At 39.9% G+C, this 21,207-nt stretch overlaps 1 protein-coding gene across 2 annotated transcripts in view; it reads left to right on the top strand.

The window, feature by feature from the left end:
* XPNPEP3 (X-prolyl aminopeptidase 3) overlaps window positions 1–21,207 on the top strand; it is a 61,939-nt gene that overhangs the window by 20,629 nt on the left and 20,103 nt on the right. For both annotated transcript variants that reach the window (XM_060113486.1, XM_060113485.1), the window contains exons 3-6: window positions 1,086–1,493; window positions 3,970–4,172; window positions 19,478–19,540; window positions 20,387–20,500. In XM_060113486.1, coding sequence (XP_059969469.1) covers window positions 1,086–1,493; window positions 3,970–4,172; window positions 19,478–19,540; window positions 20,387–20,500 — 788 coding nt within the window. The remainder of the gene's footprint in view (window positions 1–1,085; window positions 1,494–3,969; window positions 4,173–19,477; window positions 19,541–20,386; window positions 20,501–21,207) is intronic.

Below are 21,207 nucleotides of genomic sequence, written 5' to 3'. Positions count from 1 at the left end.
GGAAGATCCTACTTGCTGTGGAGCAACTAAGCCCGCGTATCGCAACTACTGAGACTCGCGTGCCTGGAGCCCATGCTCCTCAACAAGAGAAGCCACCACAATGAGAAGCCCATGCACCGCAACGAAGAGTAGCCCTGCTGCTCACCACAACTAGAGAAAAGCCCACGTGCAGCAACGAAGACCCAACGCAGCCAAAAATAAAATAAATTAAATAAATTAAAAAAAAATGTTTGTATGTGCCTACATGCCATTTAGTAAACAGAATACATCCATAGCTTTCAAAAGATTTTCTAGGATGTCTTCAAATCCTTAAGAACCACATGCTTTATCAAATTTGATTCTCATGACAGCCCCAAGACGTGGATAATATTACTAGAGTTCTGAAGGATACGAAGATGGTTCTGACCATCAAAGAGGTTATGTATACCCAGCTCACTGTTAATACAAGGTAGACAGTGAAAAGCCCTGTTAGAAAGATATTATTATGCCTTGGAAATTCAGAAGGAGAAATTTATTCTAGCTCTTGAAATTGGGGAAAGCTTTTTGGCCTTAAACTCTAAAAATACTATAGCTCATTTGACAATTATCAAATGCCTACTATATTCCAGTTGTTATTCTAGGCCCTGGGAATATAACGTTGAACAAACAGACAAAAATCTATGTCTTCGAGGAGCTTACATTTTTTGGGGGAAGTGTTACACAGAAAATGTGGTCCTTCTCCTCACCTTGTATATTGAAACTTCACAGCAACTTGGATTATTTGCCTAACAATGCCTTCCATATAATAATGTTTAGTAAATATTTGATTGAATGAGTAAAAGAATGAACCAAAGAGCTGGAAAAGATCTTAAGGTGTCATGATCCCAGTTTTCAGGCAGGACCACATGCACCTATCATTTCTTACAAATTTTTGCAATGGAATAGAAATTTGAAACCTGGTTTATCTCCTTAATTTGCCGTGTGCTATGAGGAGATTGGGCATAAATTGAAGAAATGAACTTGGGTGTCTCCATCTAATATTGAACTATCTTAAGTACTTTGGCACTATAGAAATGCAAAGCATCACTGTTATTTGTCATTTCTAGGGGAGGTGACGCCAGGACTATCCCAGGTGGAATATGCACTTCGCAGACACAAACTGTTATCTCTGATCCACAAGGAAGCACAAGGGCAGAGTGGTACAGACCACACAGTGGTACTGCTGTCCAACCCTACATACTATATGAGCAATGATATCCCCTATACTTTCCACCAAGACAACAATTTCCTGTACCTCTGTGGATTCCAAGAGCCTGATAGCATTCTGGTCCTTCAGAGCCTCCCCGGCAAGCAGTTACCAGCACACAAGGCCATACTTTTTGTGCCTCAGAGAGATCCCAGTCGAGAACTTTGGGATGGCCCCCGATCTGGTACTGATGGAGCAATAGCTCTAACTGGAGTGGATGAAGCCTATACGCTGGAAGAATTTCAACATCTTGTACCAAAACTGAAAGGTAACAAATGGGAGCAGAAGTCAAATCACAGGCCAGATTGGGACTAAGACCTTCCTTGCCTGTTTAGACAAAGTTCTTCATTTCCTAAAATAATTATCATAGCAGCATTGCCCTGGGCACCATGAAAAGAATATGAATCTTGGGCTTCCCTGGCGGCATAGTGGTTGAGAGTCCACCTGCCGATGCAGGGGACGCAGGTTCGTGCCCCGGTCCAGGAAGATCCCACATGCCGCGGAGCGGCTGGGCCCGTGAGCCTTGGCCGCTGAGCCTGCGCGTCCAGAGCCTGTGCTCCACAACGGGAGAGGCCACAACAGTGAGAGGCCCACGTACCGCAAAAAAAAAAAAAAAAAAAGAATATAAATCTTTTCCACAAGACTTTAAAGATTTCATTTATTCATTTGCTAAATCTTCATTGGATTATTCATTCACAGAGACTTTTAACTGTTCTAGTTTGAAATCCCAGACAGAGGATTTTAAAGTGGAGGATGAGCATGGGCTGCTTTTCAAGATTACTGACCAGTCTATTGACCTTTGATTACTACTTATCTTACTGCTTTTGCCAATTCTTCCAAAAAAGGGCAGTATTCTCAAAGAATGATTTATTCATCACCAGCATCAGAATCACCTGGTGATGCATTATAAAATTACAAATACATAATAGATACTGGAAATGTAAAATCTGCAGCCCCCACTCCATACCTACTAAATCAGTATCTGCATTTTAACAAGATTCTCAGGTGGTTCGTGTACACGGTTGAATTCATGCCCCTTGAAATAGTCACTTTCTCTACTCTTATTCTAGTGAAATTATGATCACTCAGAATGTTTTGGGATTCCTTTTCTGGAACTTTTCAGAATGTACACTGCATTATAAACTATCCTTAGTGATTCTTACAAATCTACAGCTCTAGTAAGCATTTTATTTTTTGAAGTGTCCAAAAGTTACTTAGAGCCGAATTTGATAAATAAGATAGATGATCAAGTTGGAAAATACTTGATTTTAGACAAAATAATGTATGATCGTAAAATTTTAGTCTGATATTCTTGTAAGGTTTATAAACATTTCTGAAGTCAGTCTCTAAAAGAGAATTTCAAAATTGTTTCCAGTGATCATAGATTGAAAGTTTAAAAACCTAAAATGGTTGGTCTGTGATTTTATAAGCTGACAGCAGGTGGTCATGTTGTTTTACTTTTTAAAAATTACAACAATTAAATTTCTATTGAAAATAAAATTAGAGTTTTACATGTAATCTACATTTAAAATCACCTTTATTTTAAAGTGAAAATATTTAGGAGATTGTACCACTAATACATATCCGATCAAAATTTTTAGGATTTTTTCCCTCTTCGGTCCCAAAGTCCATTGTATGAAACATACAAACAAACCTTCAGACTTAGATTGTCATGACTACTACTCACAGGTTTCTTTTTTATTATTACTATTATTTATTTATTTATTTATTTTTGGCTGTGTTGGGTCTTTGTTGCTGCGCATGGGCTTTCTTTAGTTGCGTCAAGTGGAGGCTACTCTTCGTTGCTGTGCGTGGGCTTCTCATTTTGGTGGCTTCTCTTGTGGAGCACGGGCTGTAGGTACGTGGGCTCCAGTAGTTGTGGCACGTGGGCTCAGTAGTTGTGGCTCACGGGCTCTAGAGCGCAGGCTCAGTAGTTGTGGCGCACGGGCTTAGTTGCTTCGTGGCATGTGAGATCTTCCCGGACCAGGGCTCAAACCTGTGTCCCCTGCATTGGCAGGTGGATTCTTAACCACTGCACCACCAGGGAAGCCCCTACTCATAGGTTTCTGTCAGAAAAAAAAGAAAGGAACAAATAGAGACCTGATGTAAGTGGAAAAAATTTTCATAATGAGCCTCATCTTATATCTCAGGCAAAAATTGACCATTTCCTTGGATCTCTGTAGTGAAATGGTGAACTATGGTTGTCTGTAATGAGAATACATGGCAGATGGAAAAGGAAGGATTTCCTGGGTAAGTGTGGATTAGCATGTATTATCAACTATGAGAGCTCCTTTCACCAATACTGAGATTGTTTGTAAGGGATGGAACACTTTTAACCATAAGGTCACGAGCTGAGTACTTTTTTCTGTCCTTTTGTGTTTAGTTATTTAATGATGCCTCTAGCTCAGTTGTGTGGAGAACAATTGTCATAATTGTTCTTTAACAGTTAATAAATAATAAAATAAAAGCTTGCGTAAAGCTTTAGTCTCATCTATCATCTTCATTAAAAGCACTGAAGTTTGAGGGCAGAAAAAGCTGTGTGTTCAGTCTCAGAATATCTTGCTATTTTCAGGGAATGGCCTTTCCAATGATTTACGATCCAATCCTTCAATTACTTTGGTCCTGAGAGTTTGTGTTCAACCCTTTAGAGTTCTGTACTACATACTTTATAGTTTTGACTCTTGTTCAAGTCATTATGACAGGTGGTATTTCTTGTTGCTGTTTTATTTTAAATCTGTTTTAAGCTGAGACACATACACTGTGGTATGACTGGATGAGGCCCCCTCACATTCAGCTCCACTGTGACTACATGCAGCAGCTGGCAGAGGTCAAAGCCAGGAGCAAGAACAAGGTTCGGGCTGTGCAGCAGCTGGTACAGCATCTCAGGCTGATCAAATCTCCTGCAGAAATTGAACGAATGCAGATTGCTGGGAAGCTGACATCACAGGTATGGCTCCTACTGAAAAAGTTCTTTCCAAGTTAAAAAATCTCAGCTCTTAGGGTACAGTGGGCACCTTGAGGTTGTGTACCCAACGTAGTAATCTCATGGCACATGGACATTTAGCTTCTGCTTTGATGTTTACTGAATGTGTCTAGAGACTTGCTCAGTACCTTGCAAGGCATATCAAATATCCCTCTTGTATCTTTTACCCATGATCTTAGTTGTTTCTCCTTGCAACAACGTAAATTAATTCATTTTATTTCCTTTCCTTACCATATCTACAATAATAGCATCAGTTAGAGTTTGTTAAAGAAGATTCGTATGACCTAAAATGACAGTGCTTACAAATCTGCAGTTTATTACAGGAGAAGGGTACAGTATAGCAACAGCATTAATGTAAGAATACCTGTCACACCCAATGGCTGTCTCACAGCCAGGTCCAGAGAAGCTGGGTGCACACTCCTATTGTCCTCCCTCAGTAAGGACCAGGCAAGGTGCATTTTCTCTGTGGCTCAGGAACCACAGATGCATGTATAGAACACCTGGGAACCAGGGAGCCCCAGATAGAATCTCAGCTAGGGATTTTTGCGTTTTGGTCTCATTGGCATATTCCTGCTAGGTAACAGAGCTCTCACAGAGACCAAGTATAAACCTTTAATCTCACTGTTATCAATACTGACAGGCTGATACAAACTGTACTGACCTGAAATTTCTTGCAATACTTTGTTTTTATTGTGGTGAAATAAATAAATAAATAAATATATATATAAGAAAATAAAATTTACCATTTTAGCCATTTTGAGTGTACAGTTTGGTGTCATTAAATACTTTCACATTGTTGTACAATCACCATGACTGTACATCTCAAGAACTTTTTTGTGATTTCATGCTGAAACTCTGTGCCCAGAAGGGAGTAACTCCTCATTCCCCCTTCTTGTAGCCCCTAGTAACCACTGTTCTACTTTCTGTCTCTATGAATTTGACTACTCTAGGCAACTCATATAAGTGTAGTCATACAATATTTGTCCTTTTGTTTCTAACTTATTTCACTTATCATAATGTCTTCAGGATTCATCCATGTTGTAGCATATATTAGAATTTCCTTTCTCTTTAAGACTAAATAATATTCCATTGTATGTATATACAGTGTTTTGTTATCCATTCATCCGTTGATGGTCATCTTTAGGCTGTTGTGAATAATTCTGCTGTGAACGTTGCAGTAAAAATATCTGGTTAAGACCTGACTTTCATTTATTTTGAATATATACCCAGAAGTGGAATTGCTGGATCAAATGTTAATTCTTTGTTTAATTTTTTGAGGAACCACCATACTGTATTCAGCAATTCATAAGGGTTCTAATTTCTCCATATCTATGACATTCTGGGTTTTTTTTTTTTCTGGTACGCGGGCCTCTCACTGTTGTGGCCTCTCCCGTTGCGGAGCACAGGCTCCAGATGCGCAGGCTCAGCAGCCATGGCTCACGGGCCCAGCCGCTCTGCGGCACGTGGGATCTCCCCGGACCAGGGCATGAACCCGCGTCCCCTGCATTGGCAGGCGGACTCTCAACCACTGCGCCACTAGGGAAGCCCTTTTTTTTTTTTTTTTTTTTAATAATAGCAATCCTAATGGGTATGAAGGGGTATCTGTGTTTTTTAATACAGTTTTTAAAGGTTATACTCCATTTATAGTTATTACAAAATATTGGCTATATTCCCATGTTGTACAATACACCCTTGTAGCCTGTCTTACACCCAGTAGTTTGTACCCCCTACTCCCCGATCCCTATATTGCCCCCTTCCCTCTCTCTCCCCAATAGTAACCACTAGTTTGTTCTCTGTATCTATGAATCTGCTTCTTTTTTGTTATATTCACTAATTTGTTGTATTTATTAGATTCCACATATGTGATATCATACAGTATTTGTCTTTGACTTATTTCAGTTAGCATAATTAATACCTTCCAAGTCCATCCATGTTGCTGCAAATGGCAGAATTATTTCTTTTTTATGGCTGAGTTGATTGTGGTTTTGATTTGCATTTCCCTAATGGTTAGTGATATTGAGCATCTTTTCATTTGCTTATTGCCCTCACAACACTTTTAATCAGTATGTTTCATGCCATGCCTTGACCAAAGTAGTGCCATGCAGAAATTTAGCAAAACAGCTCAAGCTAATTCTAGGAATTAGCAGTTCACACCCCCCGACCCATTGTCAAGGCTTTTTCTAATAAAATAAATCCTTAGTTTGATAACAGTTACTTGCCTTACAATGTCATACAATGAGATAGACAATCAAAGTGCACATGCTGAATCCATTTACAATATCTACAAAATATGGGGTTGGTATAGATTTAAACAGACAACTGAACCTTCCACTTGTACTTTCTCATGTTTTTGTACTAACCGTACAATTCTTTTGCTTCTCAGAGCTATAGCTCTCTGTTCTTTTTGGCATATATTGTCTGAATTATTAAGAATCATAATCTTTCATTAATCAGCTGTAAGTATTCATCAGACCAGTTCTGCTGCATAGGGAATAAGATCCTGAGAAGGCTTTAACTCAATCTCCCATTATATTAGATCACTATTAGTATCTATAGTGTTAATTTTACTTATGACTCCATATTATACCTTATAACAATACCACTGTAGTTACACTATAAATCAGACAAAATAGTGGTGTTATCAATTTGTCCCTCCCTACCCAATCTACCTTTTCCCATATACCATGTATTATTCCTCATAGGAGTATAAATCAGAGACCATATCTGTTTTTTCAGGATTCAGAACATCTCGAGTACATAGCCAGATTTCTTCTCTCAGGTTACATGGTTTGACAGATACTGGTGCCCAGTGAGAAGAGTCCTGCAACAGAACCCATTTATCGACCACAGGAAGCACTATAATATTTAAAGTTTGTCCAGTACTCACAAACTACACTATAGGGAAAGAATGGTTAGCCCTCATTTGAGGTGCTGAAGCTGGTAAAGAGCACCTCGACAGGTTGCATCCTCTAGTTAATATTTTCCGTAGACTACAGGGCCCATAAGTCTCCCACAAATTCATACCCTGGATTTCTGCTATGGGAATTCCTGGCCATAGGGCTTGGGATGCCTTGGACTCCATTTGAATTAAGGTATCTATTAACCTAGCTTATATTAACACGTAAGCTTGTTCCCTTCTCATTGCTGGATTGATTTGGGCATGTTGTCTTAGTGTATGCTGTAATTAAAAGATCCATTTTGTGAGCACTGTGTTATTACTTCAAGTATCTTGCCACTTTTGTCTTTACTCCTGGAATAGGATGCCTTCAAGGCACCCTATTCATGTTAGTAGGTCTTTTTCATTTGTAGGTCTTTCCTCATTAAAAGCAAATCTGCCTGGCTAGTTACTCATAGCCCAGCTCCTAATTCCTCTAAGGCTCTCATTTCAAGTGGGCCAACACCAGACATGTTGCCATTGAGTACTAACTGCTTTAGTACAATTAGGAAATAAATTTGGTACCTGCAAAATGGTAATTCCTCCAGGCCTAGATCATATGAATTGACTTTGGTCTACTCCTAAACAGACTTTGGTTTGAGTTTTCTGTAGCGCTTCCCATAACCAACCACAACAAATTCCAAAATTCTCAGGGATGTAGGCCCCCTAAGTTTAAACTTTTTCTTTGTCAGTGATCCAAGTGTCCCAAATGTCCCTCCTCCTCTTCATGCCTATTCATCCACAAGAAAAGGGCAAATAGCTATTTTTACACATAATGTTATTATGACAGATGGGACATGTAGTAGATGCCATTCTACTATCACATTGTGGTACCTTTTTTAAACCATCATCACAATTAATGGCTACATAATGTCCATTTAGATTATTATTAATCAGTGTTTTTCAGGTTCAGCCTGTTAAATATGCCCACAGGTTTCTTCCCATCGCAGGTCCTCTATAATAGATCTATCCTATGAAATGAGAATCAAAAAAACTAGCTACATTTATATAGTTTCACGTAGTCAAACACAGAGCTCCCATCTCTTCATCCATTTTGAGGACATATATCACTCTGGGAAGTGTGTTTGTTAGGTTGGCTATTGTCTAGCTCTCGTTTTGGCTCTTCAAAAGAGGAAGACCGCCTGCCGATGCAGGGGACATGGGTTCGTGCCCTGGTCTGGGAAGATCCCACGTGCCGCGGAGCGGCTGGGCCCGTGAGCCATGGCCGCTGAGCCTGCGTGTCTGGAGCCTGTGCTCCGCAATGGGAGAGGCCACAGCGGTGAGAGGCCCGCGTACTGCAAAAAGAAAACCAAAAACAAAAGAGGAAGAGATTTCATCAGAGCCCTTCACCCAAGAGCTTCTGAGTCACGGCTAAGAGAAATATTATTCTCTTGCTTTAAGCATCTCTTGAGGCACCAAAATTGTTAGATTTTCCCTTTTGTGGCACTCATTTATTGGCTCCCTTTCCCTCAGCAACAACCTTGCCTTTCCATTTATCATTAATTTTAACCCATACCTTTCCCCCCTAAAGTAGAATTTTCTGGTCCAGCCACTGTGCTAGTCCATTCCCAATTATAAGGGGACAGATTGGATAAATACAGGAAAATGGAACTGTACTGTTCCAAGAAAGAGAATTCTTATTAACAATTTGAGCTTCGGTAGGGGCCAGTGATCTATGTCATTGTCCAGTGCATCTGCCTGGCCTGAGTTCCTCCATGTCCACGCATTTCATGGACCTTTGTTGACATTTCAGGAGATAAAATTAGGCCATCAACTAGTTGATTCCAATCACCTTCAAACCCTGGCATAGGGTTTCTTTGGTGAGCATCAACATGGCCTACTTTGTTTTACCCTCAGAGTTTCCGTAGAGATTTATATAGAGTGGTGGCCCACATGTGGGAATCTTATTCAGTTATTTATGGCCGATTGTTAGGCCAGTTTCACGTGCATCGGAGTCAGTATTTACCCAAATGGTGAGGCTTTTATTTGTGTCCATTTCTTCTATCATGGCTAGGAATACAGCATGTAATTCAGCTCAGTGGACCAACTTGTTCTTTTTTTTTTTTTTTTTTTTCTTTTTGCGGTATGCGGGCCTCTCACTGTTGTGGCCTCTCCCGTTGCGGAGCACAGGCTCCGGATGCGCAGGCCCAGCGGCCATGGCTCACGGGCCCAGCCGCTCCGCGGCATATGGGATCCTCCCAGACCGGGGCACGAACCCGTATCCCCTGCATCGGCAGGCGGACTCTTAACCACTGCGCCACCAGGGAGGCCCCCAACTTGTTCTTTGATAAGGATTTTACCTTCTGCTGGACTCAATATCTGCTTTCCATACAGAATTGCCTTTAGTTCTGAACTACCATCTGTGAACCAGACGAATTGCCTGGCATCCTTGGGCAGTTGGTCAAAAGGAAGCATCTGAGGAAAAAAGGCTCATAAAGATGATGAGTCTGTCCCATGGATGCCCTGGTAACATACTCCATATAGTGCATTTCCATTTTATGATGGAACTCCTTTGGGCATTGCCCTTCTTGTTGGAATGCTTTCTGGCATGAAATAATACTGTAAATGTATATTGGAAACCATTCTACATGAATGCAAGTTGTTGTAGGTTCTTACTGGTGATTGATAATGAGGAAAATACATTAACCTGATCAATACAGGATACCAGTCTCCTTTAGCTTGTGGTATCAGTTGAATAGTGTGGAGTGTATTGGGGACAGCTGAGTCTGTGTCTACTGTTAGTGACCTGGTTCATTAGCCTTCCTTATTGGCCACTGGGCTAGTACAGTGAATTTATGGTTTTATATTTTGGTTTTTTGGCCATGAGGCATGTGGGATCTTAGTTCCCCGACCAGGGGTCCAACCCACACCCCCTGCATTGGAAGGCCAAGTCTTAACCACTGGACCGCCAGGGAAGTCCCCAGACCTTAATTTTTATTCCTTTCACAGTAGCATCCCCTTATCCCCCTGAATTAATTCTCTCATCCCTAAGGGGCTTATTTTCAGCCCTAAGCAGTACTGCACACTGTGCTCCTGTATCCAGTAGACCTAAAAGAATTTCTTCTCGACCTCCAGTCATTGACTTACACATTTGTAAAAGGTCTTGGGTCCCCTGCCAGGAATTGGGTCAAGAGACCTTGGCCTTCATATCAATCTTCTTCTTCCATTACCGCCTTAATATTGAAATCCAGTATTTTGGTATCTGATGATAGTGGCTCATTGGAATCTTTCTCTTTCTAAAATTCCTCTAAATCAGATTAATTGAGTGTATCTGCCTTGAGATTTTTATATCCTGAGGAGTTTGAGGACAGGCAGTTGCAGGTTCTCCACCTTACTGTAAAATTATCATTGTTTGGCACTCTGTCATTTTCTTCCTTTTCATAACATTTTAAATTAGCCATATAAAAAACGAATTGTTGCTCCCTTATTTTCTTTCCATTTGCTACTTTTTATTGTAAAATACACACTACCATTATAACCATTTTAAGTGTACAATTCAGTGGTATTAAGTATATTCACATTGTTTTGCAACCATTACCATTATCTATTTCCAGAACTCTTTAATCATCCCAAACAGAAACTCTGTAACCTTTAAACAATAGCTCCCGATTTCCCCTCGCCCAGCCCCGATAACCTCTAATCTACTATGAATTTGCCTATTCTAAGGAAGAATAGACAAATATTCTTCTTATATAAGTAGAATCATGCAATATTTCCCCTTTTGTTTAATTTAGCAGAATGTCTTCAAGATTTATCTGTGTCATATATATATCAGAACTTCATTTCTTTTTGTGACTGGATAATATTCCATTGTATGTATAGCCTGTACCTGTATTTTATTTATCCATTTATCTGTTTATGAATACTTGGGTTGTTTCTACCTTTTGCCCATTGTGAATAGTGCTGCTATGAGCATTGATGTACAAGTATCTGTTTGAGTCCTTGCATTAAATTCTCTTGGATATATGCATCAGAGTGGGATTGCTGGATCATATGGTAATTCTATGTTTAACTTTTTGAGGAACCATGTGGCTTCACCATCTTACACTTCTGCCAGCAATATACGAGGGTTCCAATTTCTCTACATCCTCACCAACACTTGTTTTTAGGTTTTTGGGGGGTTAGTTTGTTTGTTTGTTTGTTTTGATAATAGCCATCCTAATGGATGTGAAATGTTATCTCATTTTGGTTTTGATTTGCATTTTCCTACTCACTCGTGGTATTGGACATCTTTTTGTGTGCTTATTGGATTTTAGTATATCTTTGGAGAGATGTCTGTTCAGTTCTTTTGCCCTTTTTGTAAATGGGCTGTTTGTCTTTTTGTTTTTGAGTTGTAAGAGTTCTTTACGTAGTATTCTGAATACTATGTAAAGTATCAGATATATGGCTTGCAAATATCTTCTCCCATTCTGTAGGTTGTCTTTTCACTCTCTTGATAATGCCCTTTGACACACAACAGTTTTATTTATTTATTTATTTATTTATTTATTTATTTATTTATTTTGGCTGTGTTGGGTCTTCGTTTCTGTGCGCGGGCTTTCTCTAGTTGTGGCAAGTGGGGGCCACTCTTCATCGCGGTGCACGGGCCTCTCACTATCGCGGCCTCTCTTGTTGCGGAGCACAGGTTCCAGACACGCAGGCTCAGTAGTTGTGGCTCACGGGCCTAGTTGCTCCGCGGCATGTGGGATCTTCCCAGACCAGGGCTCGAACCCGTGTCCCCTGCATTAGCAGGCAGATTCTCAACGACTGCGCCACCAGGGAAGCTCCAGTTTTTAATTTTGATCAAATCCAATTTATCTAGTTTTCTTTTTTTGCTTATTTTGTTGTCATATCTAAAAATCCATTGCCAAATTCAAAGCTATAACAATTCAGCCCTATATTTTCTTCTAAGAGTTTTCTTTAGTTTTAGCTCATAAGGGTAGTTCTTTCATCCATTGTGAGTTAGTTTTTGTATGTATTTCTTAGCAGAAACATAGAGGTGAATCTTCATGACCTTAGATTTAGTAGTGGAGTCCTAGATGTGTCACCAAAAGCACTAGCAACAACAACAAAATAGATAAATTGGGCTTCATCAAAATTAAAAACTTAAAAAAAAATTAAATCCTTTTGTGCATCAAAGAATATTATCAAGAGAGTGAAAAGGCTACTTTGGAATGGGAGAAAATATTTGCAAATCCTATATCCAATAAAGATCTAGTATCCAGAATATGTAAAGAGCTCTTAACAACTCAACAAAAAAAAAACATAAGGGTTCAACTTCATCCCCTTGGTGTCCTCTTTCTTACTGATTTTATTTCTCTTGTAAAGTCCTAAACTCTGTATTATCTTTTTATTATCCATATGAGGAAGTTGAGATAATAAATCTGAAACTACCTGTTTATATCCTCCTGAGATCCAACAGCAAAGTCATATATGAAGCCCCTGCTGGTGAGCATCCTTTATCACAGTGTCTGTTATAAAGTTAGTAAGGGGTATTCCATAAGGGTGCTCATTTCCTTCATCATACAGCCAGGGCAATACTGCCTACATATACAGCATTTCTGCAGCTTCAGTAGGCACCAACCATTTATAAGACAAGGGAGAAGCGGGGCAATTGCCCATCTCTGGATATGTATGGTGGACCCCTCCCTTAATGCATTCTAGTAAACTAGGGATTCCTCTGTAGCTACAGTGAGCCCTAATTCCCCTCCACTCAACAGTGTTTAAAGCCAGAGACACTGCTCCTTGATCTAAAATTCTTAGGGGGCTTCCCTGGTGGTGCAGTGGTTGAGAGTCCGCCTGCTGATGCAGGGGACACGGGTTCGTGCCCCGGTCTGGGAAGATCCCACATGCTGTGGAGCGGCTAGGCCCGTGAGCCATGGCCGCTGAGCCTGCGCGTCTGGAGCCTGTACTCTACAACGGGAGAGGCCACAACAGTGAGAGGCCCGCGTACGGCAAAAAAAAAAAACTTAACAGAAACATAGGGTGAATCTTTATGACCTTGAATTTGGCAATGGATTTTTAGATATGAAATGAAAATAAGCAACAGAAGAAAAACAGATAAAGTGGACTTGATCAAAATTAAAAACTGTTGTGTGTCAGAGGGCATTATCAAGAGAATAAAAAGACAACCTACAGAGTGGGAGAAAATAGTTTCAAGCCATAAATCTGATAATGGTCTGTATTCAGAATACTATGTAAAGAACTCTTGCAACTGAAAAACAAAAACACAAACAGCCCAATTACAAAATGGGCAAAAGAGTTGAAGAGACATCTCTCCAAAGAAGATATACAAATGAAAAGATGCTTAATATCATTAGCCACTTAGGAAATGCAAATCAAAATCTAAATGAGATACCACTTCACACCCAATAAGATAGCTTATTAAAAACTAAACGAACAAACAAAATAACAAATGTAGGCAAGGATGTGGAAAAATTGGAACCTTTGCACATTACCAGTGGGAATGTTCAGTCACTGTAGAAAATACTTGGGGGTTCCTGAAAAAATTAAACAATTATCATATGATCTGACAGTTCTTCTCTTAGGGATATACGCAAAAGAATTAAAAACAGGTACTCAAACAAATACTTGTACACAAATGTTCATTGAGACACTATTCAGGATAGCCAAAAGGTGCAAACAACTCACATGTCCATCAATGGATGAATGGAATAACAAAATGTAATATATATATCAATACATACAGTGGTATACTATTCAGCCATAAAAAGAAATGACATACATTCCACAACATTGATGAACCTTGAAACCATTATCCTAAGTGAAGCAAGCCAGACACAAAAGATCACATATTGTATGATTCCATTTATATGAAATATCCAGAATATGTAAATCCATAGAGACTAAAAGCAGATTGATACTTGCCAGGGGCTAGGGTGAGGGGCATATGGAAAGTAACTTTTACTGGGTACGGCATTTTCTTTTGGGGTGATGAAAATGTTTCTGAACTAGATAAAGGTGATGGCTACACAACATTGTGAATATAGTAAATGCCACTGAATTGTTCACTTTTATTGGTTAATTTTATGTAATGTGAATTTCATCTCAGGTTTAAAAAAAGAATGAATGAATTAGATGCCAACTATACTAACAATGGCAGTTAAACAGGTCAGTTGATAAAGAAGTTAAAGTTGTCACTCAGTGACAGTGCTTACAAGTCTACAGTTAGTACAGAAGAAGGGTACAGTATAGCAACAGCATTAATATAAGAATACCTGTCACACCCAATGGCTGTCTCATAGCCAGGTCCAGAGAAGCTGGGTGCAGACTTCTGTTGTCCTCCCTTAGGACCAGGCATGGTACATTTTCTCTGGCTCAGGAACCACAGATGCATGCATAGAACACCTTGGAACCAGGGAGCCCCAGATGGAATCTCGGCTAGGGATTTTTGGGTTTTGGTCACATTAGCATATTCCTGCTATGAAACAGCATAGCCCTTCAGAGGTCCCAGGGAGACCAAGTACAAACCATTAATCTCACTGTTATCAGTACTGACAAGCTGATAACAAAGTGCTTGGAAACTCTTCTCAACGCTGTTAACCAGCATATTTCAGACTTTGACCAGGATCAGTGCCGAGTGGGAACTTTAGCGAAACAGCTCAGGCTAATTCCAGACCTGCTGGAATTAACCTCACAGCAGAATAGCACACAGACATTTGAAGGCTGCTTTCCTGTGTTCTACCTTAGTCTTTCCAAAGTGAAGACTTGTTTTCCTTAACTATTCCTCATTTGTTGTATTTTCCCTTATTTTGGTAACCCTCCTCTGTGCCGTAGTTTGTCAGTGTCCTTCAAGTACAGTGTCCAGGGCTCTTGCCACGGCCAGACCAGCAAAGACTACTTATAGCTAATTATAAATGTGATAAGCATATGTCTTTGTCTTCCTGCAATCACTGATTTTTAAAATAAGGAAGAAAAACTAAGACTAGATCTGTGGGATAATGTTAAGGACTCCAGAGGAACTGATATCAGTCCAATGATCAGATGTCTTTGAATAAGGTGTAAAATCAGTTTTAAATCTACCTAGGAGTATTCTGACCCACACTTCTGTCACTTGTCCACACATAGTTATCCTGAGAGACTATTTTAAGTATTGTCCTAAAATTTAGAAGTATTAAGTCTGTGGTATTCCCTTTATCTATCAATTCAGTAATGACAACAGACAGGGAAATGGAATTTGGCCTTATTTTTCTTTCTTTTTTTTTTTTTAAGAAATCCAAAGAGGATTTTTAAATTTTTTTTTTAATTTTTATTTATTTATTTATTTTTGGCTCATTGGGTCTTCATTGCTGCCTGCGGGCTTTCTCTAGTTGTGGCGAGCGGGGGGCTACTCTTCATTGCAGTACGCAGGCTTCTCATTGCGGTGGCTTCTCTTGTCGCGGAGCACGGGCTCTAGGCACATGGACTTCAGTAGTTGTGGCTTGTGGGCTCTAGAGCGCAGGCTCAGTAGTCGTGGTGCATGGGCTTAGATGCTTCGTGGCATGTGGGATCTTCCCGGACCAGGGATCGAACCCGTGTCCCCTGCATTGGCAGGCAGATTCTTAACTACTGCACCACCAGGGAAGTTCTGGCCTTATTTTTCTTAATAAACAATTTCTAGCTGTCAGTGATTGTATTCTCTCAGTTTTCCCAATTCTAATCTAGAATGTTTCTGTAAGATTTTTGGATATTTGGACAAAATAGTTTCCTTAAGAGTAGTTATGGTAAGAAAAGCAAAAACAAAAACCCCAAAACAACAAAAAAGAATAGTTATGCTATATTTCTGTGGCTTAGCCCAAACAAAAATTTCCCTTCTTTTGGGGGGCAAGACAAATATAATTTGTGCCTATGTGATACTAATCAGTTGGACTGTGTGGCACTCTGATTTGGTTTAAAATAAGTAAAGGACCTTGCCATTAGAGTTAAGTAATGTTTACAGACAGAGAATTGCTAGACTATTTGGGCAGAAGGAAAAGTGGGGTGGGAGTCAGACTTTCTCCAGGTCTGATCTCGCCTATGGCTGAACGCATATCCTGCCTCCTGGACATCTCTCCCTGAATTTCCTGTAAGTATCTAAACTTGTGCTCTCCCTCCACCAAACCTGACTCTCCTCCTGTATTCTTTCTCATGGTTAATAATATCAATGTTTACCCAACAACCATAGATAGAAATATGAAAATTATCTAGATAATTGCTTCTCCCCACAAGTGCCCCCCTAGGGAGGCAGAATAATGTAGTAGAGGACAGACCTGGGTTTAAATACCAAGCTGTGTTATTTTGACCTATGCCTAGCACAGTGGGACACCTAGTATCTGTTTGCTGTCTACTTGCTTCCATTATTGCCTGAGTATAACTCTACCGCGGCAGAGTGATCTTTATAAACCTGAAGTCCCTCTCCTACTTAAACAACAGGGTGGCTCCTTGTTTTCAGGATTACATTTCAACATGCTCATGCAAGGCCTTTCATGGTGTGGCCCCTCCTACCTACCCTTCCAGCTTCATCTCTTCTTGTTCCTCCATATGTGCTTGACATATGTGCTGACATATGTGTTCCAGCATACGTGCTGGCCATCCTGAACTCTTTGAGATGGGCCACAGTCCTGTGTCATCCCTCTGCCCTGAGTGCCCTTCCCCTCCTTTCCAAATGGCACAGTCTCCTTATTCTAACATCACCCATATGGAGACACACACACAAAACCTTTATGAAATCATTTGTGAAATGCTTTTTCTCTCCACTCTCCCTTCTCCATAAACTATACAGTATCCATTCATGATGTATTCTGATTATGAGATGCACAGGGTGAAATGCAAAGAAAACCCATTTTACATTTTTAAAGAGTCAGAACACAAACATTTAAATAGCACCTAGTGGGACTTCCCTGGTGGCGCAGTGGTTAGGAATCTGCCTGCCAACGCAGGGGACACGGGTTCGAACCCTGGTCTGGGAAGATCCCACATGCCATGGAGCAACTAAGCCCATGCACCGCAACTACTGAGCCTGCACTCTAAAGCCCATGAGCCACAACTACTGAGCCCACATGCTGCAACTACTGAAGCCTGCACACCTAGAGCCCATACTCCGCAACAAGAGAAGCCACCGCAATGAGAAGCCCGCACACCACAACGAAGAGTAGCCCCCGCTCGCCACAACTAGAGAAAGCCCGCGCGCAGCAACAAAGACCCAGTGCAACCAGAAAATAAATAAAATTTTAAAAAATAGTAAATACATAAATAAAACAAAGTTTAAAAAAAAATAAATAGCACCTAGTGAGGTAAGAGAGTTAAGTGTTAGTTGGGAGTGTGGGCTACATTGTGACAAGACAACCTAAGTGGTAGTCATAAAGTTTGCCCCTTGGTCTTTACAGAAAAGGTATCACACACATAGTGAGGATAGGTGGCATGAAGCACGTACCATATATACCTGGAATCATCTGTGAAGAAATGGATTCATAGGAAGCATACTGTTTACAAAAAGAAGTAAAGCAAAATCAGACATTTGACCACCTATGAAGCAAAAGGAAGTTTTCTATCTTGTTTAGTCTGCATAGCAGTGTAAAAGGGCCATGACTTCAAAAATTCTCTGTACTATTCATTAACAGTTTGAAAGGAAATAAACAAAAAGACAAATCCCTCTTTTAAGTTTATGAGCCTCAAGACTTCCCTGGTGGGTCCAGTGGGTAAGACTCCGCGTTCCCACTGCAGGGGGCCCGGGTTGGATCCCTGGTCAGGGAACTAGATTGTGCATGCATGCCTCAACAAAGATCCCACGTGCCGCAACTAAGACCACAGCCAAAATAAGTAAATAAAATAATAAATATTTTTCTAAAAAGTGTATGAGCCTCAGTAGAGCTACCACACTTTTCCTTTTTTCTGTCGTGTTTTTTTATTTTCTTTCCTTTTGGCCGTGCCTCATGGCTTGCGGGATGGGATCTTAGTTCCCCTGTCTCCAACCAGGGATTGAACCTGTGCCCCCTGCAGTGGAAACTCGGAGTCCTAGCCACTGGACCACCTAATTAGTCCCTAACTAATTTTAATTGCTAATTCATTCAGCAGGTATTTATTTTAAGTACCTCCTGTGGTGGCAGGCACTGCTTTAGGTTCTAAGGATACAGTGGTGAGCAAAACAGACGGTCCCTGTGTCCCTATCCTCAGTCTACATACATTACTGAGGAGAGACAGTAAACAAATATATGATATATAGTCAGCTAGAATTAAATACTGTGAGGAAAAATGAAGCAATGGAGGGGGATAAAGTGTGATGGAAAATGCTAATTTAGATAGGGTGGTCAGGAAAGGCCTCTGAGGATGAGACATCTGAAGAAAGATCAGAATGAGAAAAGGCAGCAGGCCATGCAGTTGTATTAAGAAGTGTTATTAAAAACATTTCTTCCTCAAGTCATTACTTCATTTAACAACTTGAGAGAAATTCCTTTCTAGTTATAGTATCATGTCATATTCCTGTGCAACTGGTTTGTTTTTATCCCACAGACATTGGAAATTATATAGCCAACAGAGTTTCCCTTTTCACATTGACTGCTAGAAAACTCAGATTAATTTGTGTCCTGTCCATATTAGCCATAGTAGTTGTGAAGGTCATTATGGTATGCCTCTTTTTGATTTGGTTTTGTTTAGCTCAATTCCTCTCAAGCCTGCCTTTTTTTTAACTCTACCATGAATTCATGCTATCTTGTATTTTATGTATCCATGTAAGCAATCAGAATCCTTTTTGGAACAAGGTACAGTGGTGAATTATAAACATGTATGTTTATAAAGGTAGAAAACATGACACATATAATGTGGCTATCAGAGAATTACAGTACTTACATTAGTAGTATAGGCTGGTGGTTCTCAACTGAGGGCAGTTCTGTGTCCCCCAGGGGACATTTGGCAACATCTGATTATCACAGTTGGGAAATGCTACTGTCATCCTACATTGAACAGGACAGCCCTCAAACAAAGAATAATCTAGCCCAAAATGTTGATAGTGCCAGGGTTGGGGAACCCTGCTGTAGACTGGACCAGTCAATCCACAATTTCATACATTCCAGGGCTGTAGAAGCATTTTGTAATGTAAATTTCAAATGTGTTTCCATGTAGCTTATTCTAATATACAATGTATATTCTAAGTGGGTAGGTTGGGTGCCCTTCCACTAAGTCTGTCATCAGTCAGCTATTACTGAAAGCAATATTTTCCCCTTTGGAAATCTGTATTATGATGCCCACAAAGCCATAACTTCAGGTTGACAAAGTTGGGGAGAAGTGTGCTTTTCATTTGACCTCCAGTATTTTGAACATTTGAATAAGCAGCGTAGTTAAAATGAGACTGTGTTCTTTTCATTCTTCATTCTTTTTGCAGGCTTTCATAGAGACCATGTTTGCCAGTAAAGCCCCTGTAGAGGAAGGCTTTCTTTATGCTAAGGTGAGCATTAAATGGCTGGAAAAGTTTTGTTGGACGCAAATGTAATTTCATTGATTTGCATATGGCATCCAGTTGGCTTTCATGGAAGTGAGCAAGATATCAATGGAGAGGATTTGGTTCTTAAATGTCAGTGGTAATTTATTAGATGAGTCTAAAATATGTAGAGCTACAATTAGATGGAGAAAATTGCGAAGTAGAACAGGTAAAGAAGGAAAGACTTTTGCAAGTGTGAGTTAAGAAGAATAATACTGTTTAAGTAAATGTAAAGGCAAAGAATCTGAGGTGGTGTTGCAGATAGTAGCAAATATGAACCAGTCTCCAGCTCCATCCTAGGATATAATGAAATTAGTAGAATTTACCATTTGCCTAGCATCCTTTTTCACACTTCCAGAGCATGTAGGTCGGTAGCTATTTGAAAGGTTGAAATTGGTAACTTAGAGCTGTTGTTAAAAATGCAAGCCATATTTCAGTGTTGATCTAAATAAGAAAAAACAAATTGTAACATGTAAAGTATCTGACCGTTTCTCTGTACTCAGCCCAATCATAGGTTTTCTATGTTCTCTTCTGGACTTAACAGTTTGAAAATCACAGGGAATTTAGAGCACTCAGGAGAAAAGAACAGATTGAATAATAGAGTTGAATAACAGTATTGGGGTGAGCATAAAAGAAATGGCCTGAAGTTACAGCATAATAGTTTGGTTAAAAAGATGTGACGAATAGTTTTCCATTGTTAACTTAAGATAAGTACTTGAATGGAGGTATGGGCTGTTGAAGAGAGCCTGTGCTGGGGCTGCCCTGAGGAAATCTCAGTCAGACTTTCAGTCGTACTTTGCTGTTGTTTTTCAGTTTGAATTTGAATGCCGGGCCCGTGGTGCAGACATCTTAGCCTACCCACCTGTGGTGGCTGGAGGTAATCGGTCAAACACTCTGCACTATGTGAAGAACAATCAACGCATCAAGGTACACAGATCCCCTTCAGTGCTGCGTCCTCTGGGTCCAGATGCCTTAGTAAACTCTAACCTCATGGTCCCCTAACCTTCAGCTTTCACAAACTAACTGCTATTTATAAATCCCTTACAGACATGATCTCATTTGATCTGCACATTAGCACTGTGAGATAGGAACAATTATTAACATGCCTGTTTAATAGATGAGGAAAATAAACTAAAAAATTAGGTAACTCATTAGTGCAGAGCCAACTATTCTTGTCTAAAGCCTCTGCTCATTTCATTTGATAAAACTCCTTTGCTAAGGACTTGTGGCAACAGTGGGCCAAGCATATTTTGGGAGCAGACAGGTTTTACGACTATCTTGTTAGCTGTGAGGGAACTTATTTTTTATGGTTTTCTCCCCAAGTGACTATACAAGTGAAGAATCTTATATTCCTTTATTAAGTCTATTTTTAATTATCTACTTTAATTTACAGTAAATTCAAAAAATAAATATAGCAAACATAAATTATACAATATAATTTTTTTTAATGAATACCCATGAACCAATGACTCAACTCAAGAGGCAGAACATTACCAATATGTTACATCTGCATGGGTACCCGTATGCTCTGGCACCCTACTGCCTCCCTCCCAAAGGTCACTAACCAGTATCCTAAATTTTTGTTTGTCATTCTCTTGATTTTTTCCATAGTTTTATCACATAAACATGATTCC

The sequence above is a fragment of the Mesoplodon densirostris genome, chromosome 11 (genome assembly GCF_025265405.1).
Source record: "Mesoplodon densirostris isolate mMesDen1 chromosome 11, mMesDen1 primary haplotype, whole genome shotgun sequence".
NCBI classification, from domain to species: Eukaryota; Metazoa; Chordata; class Mammalia; order Artiodactyla; family Ziphiidae; genus Mesoplodon; species Mesoplodon densirostris.
The sequence above is the reverse complement of the archived record's forward strand: the minus strand, read 5'-3'. Positions and strand labels throughout refer to the sequence as shown.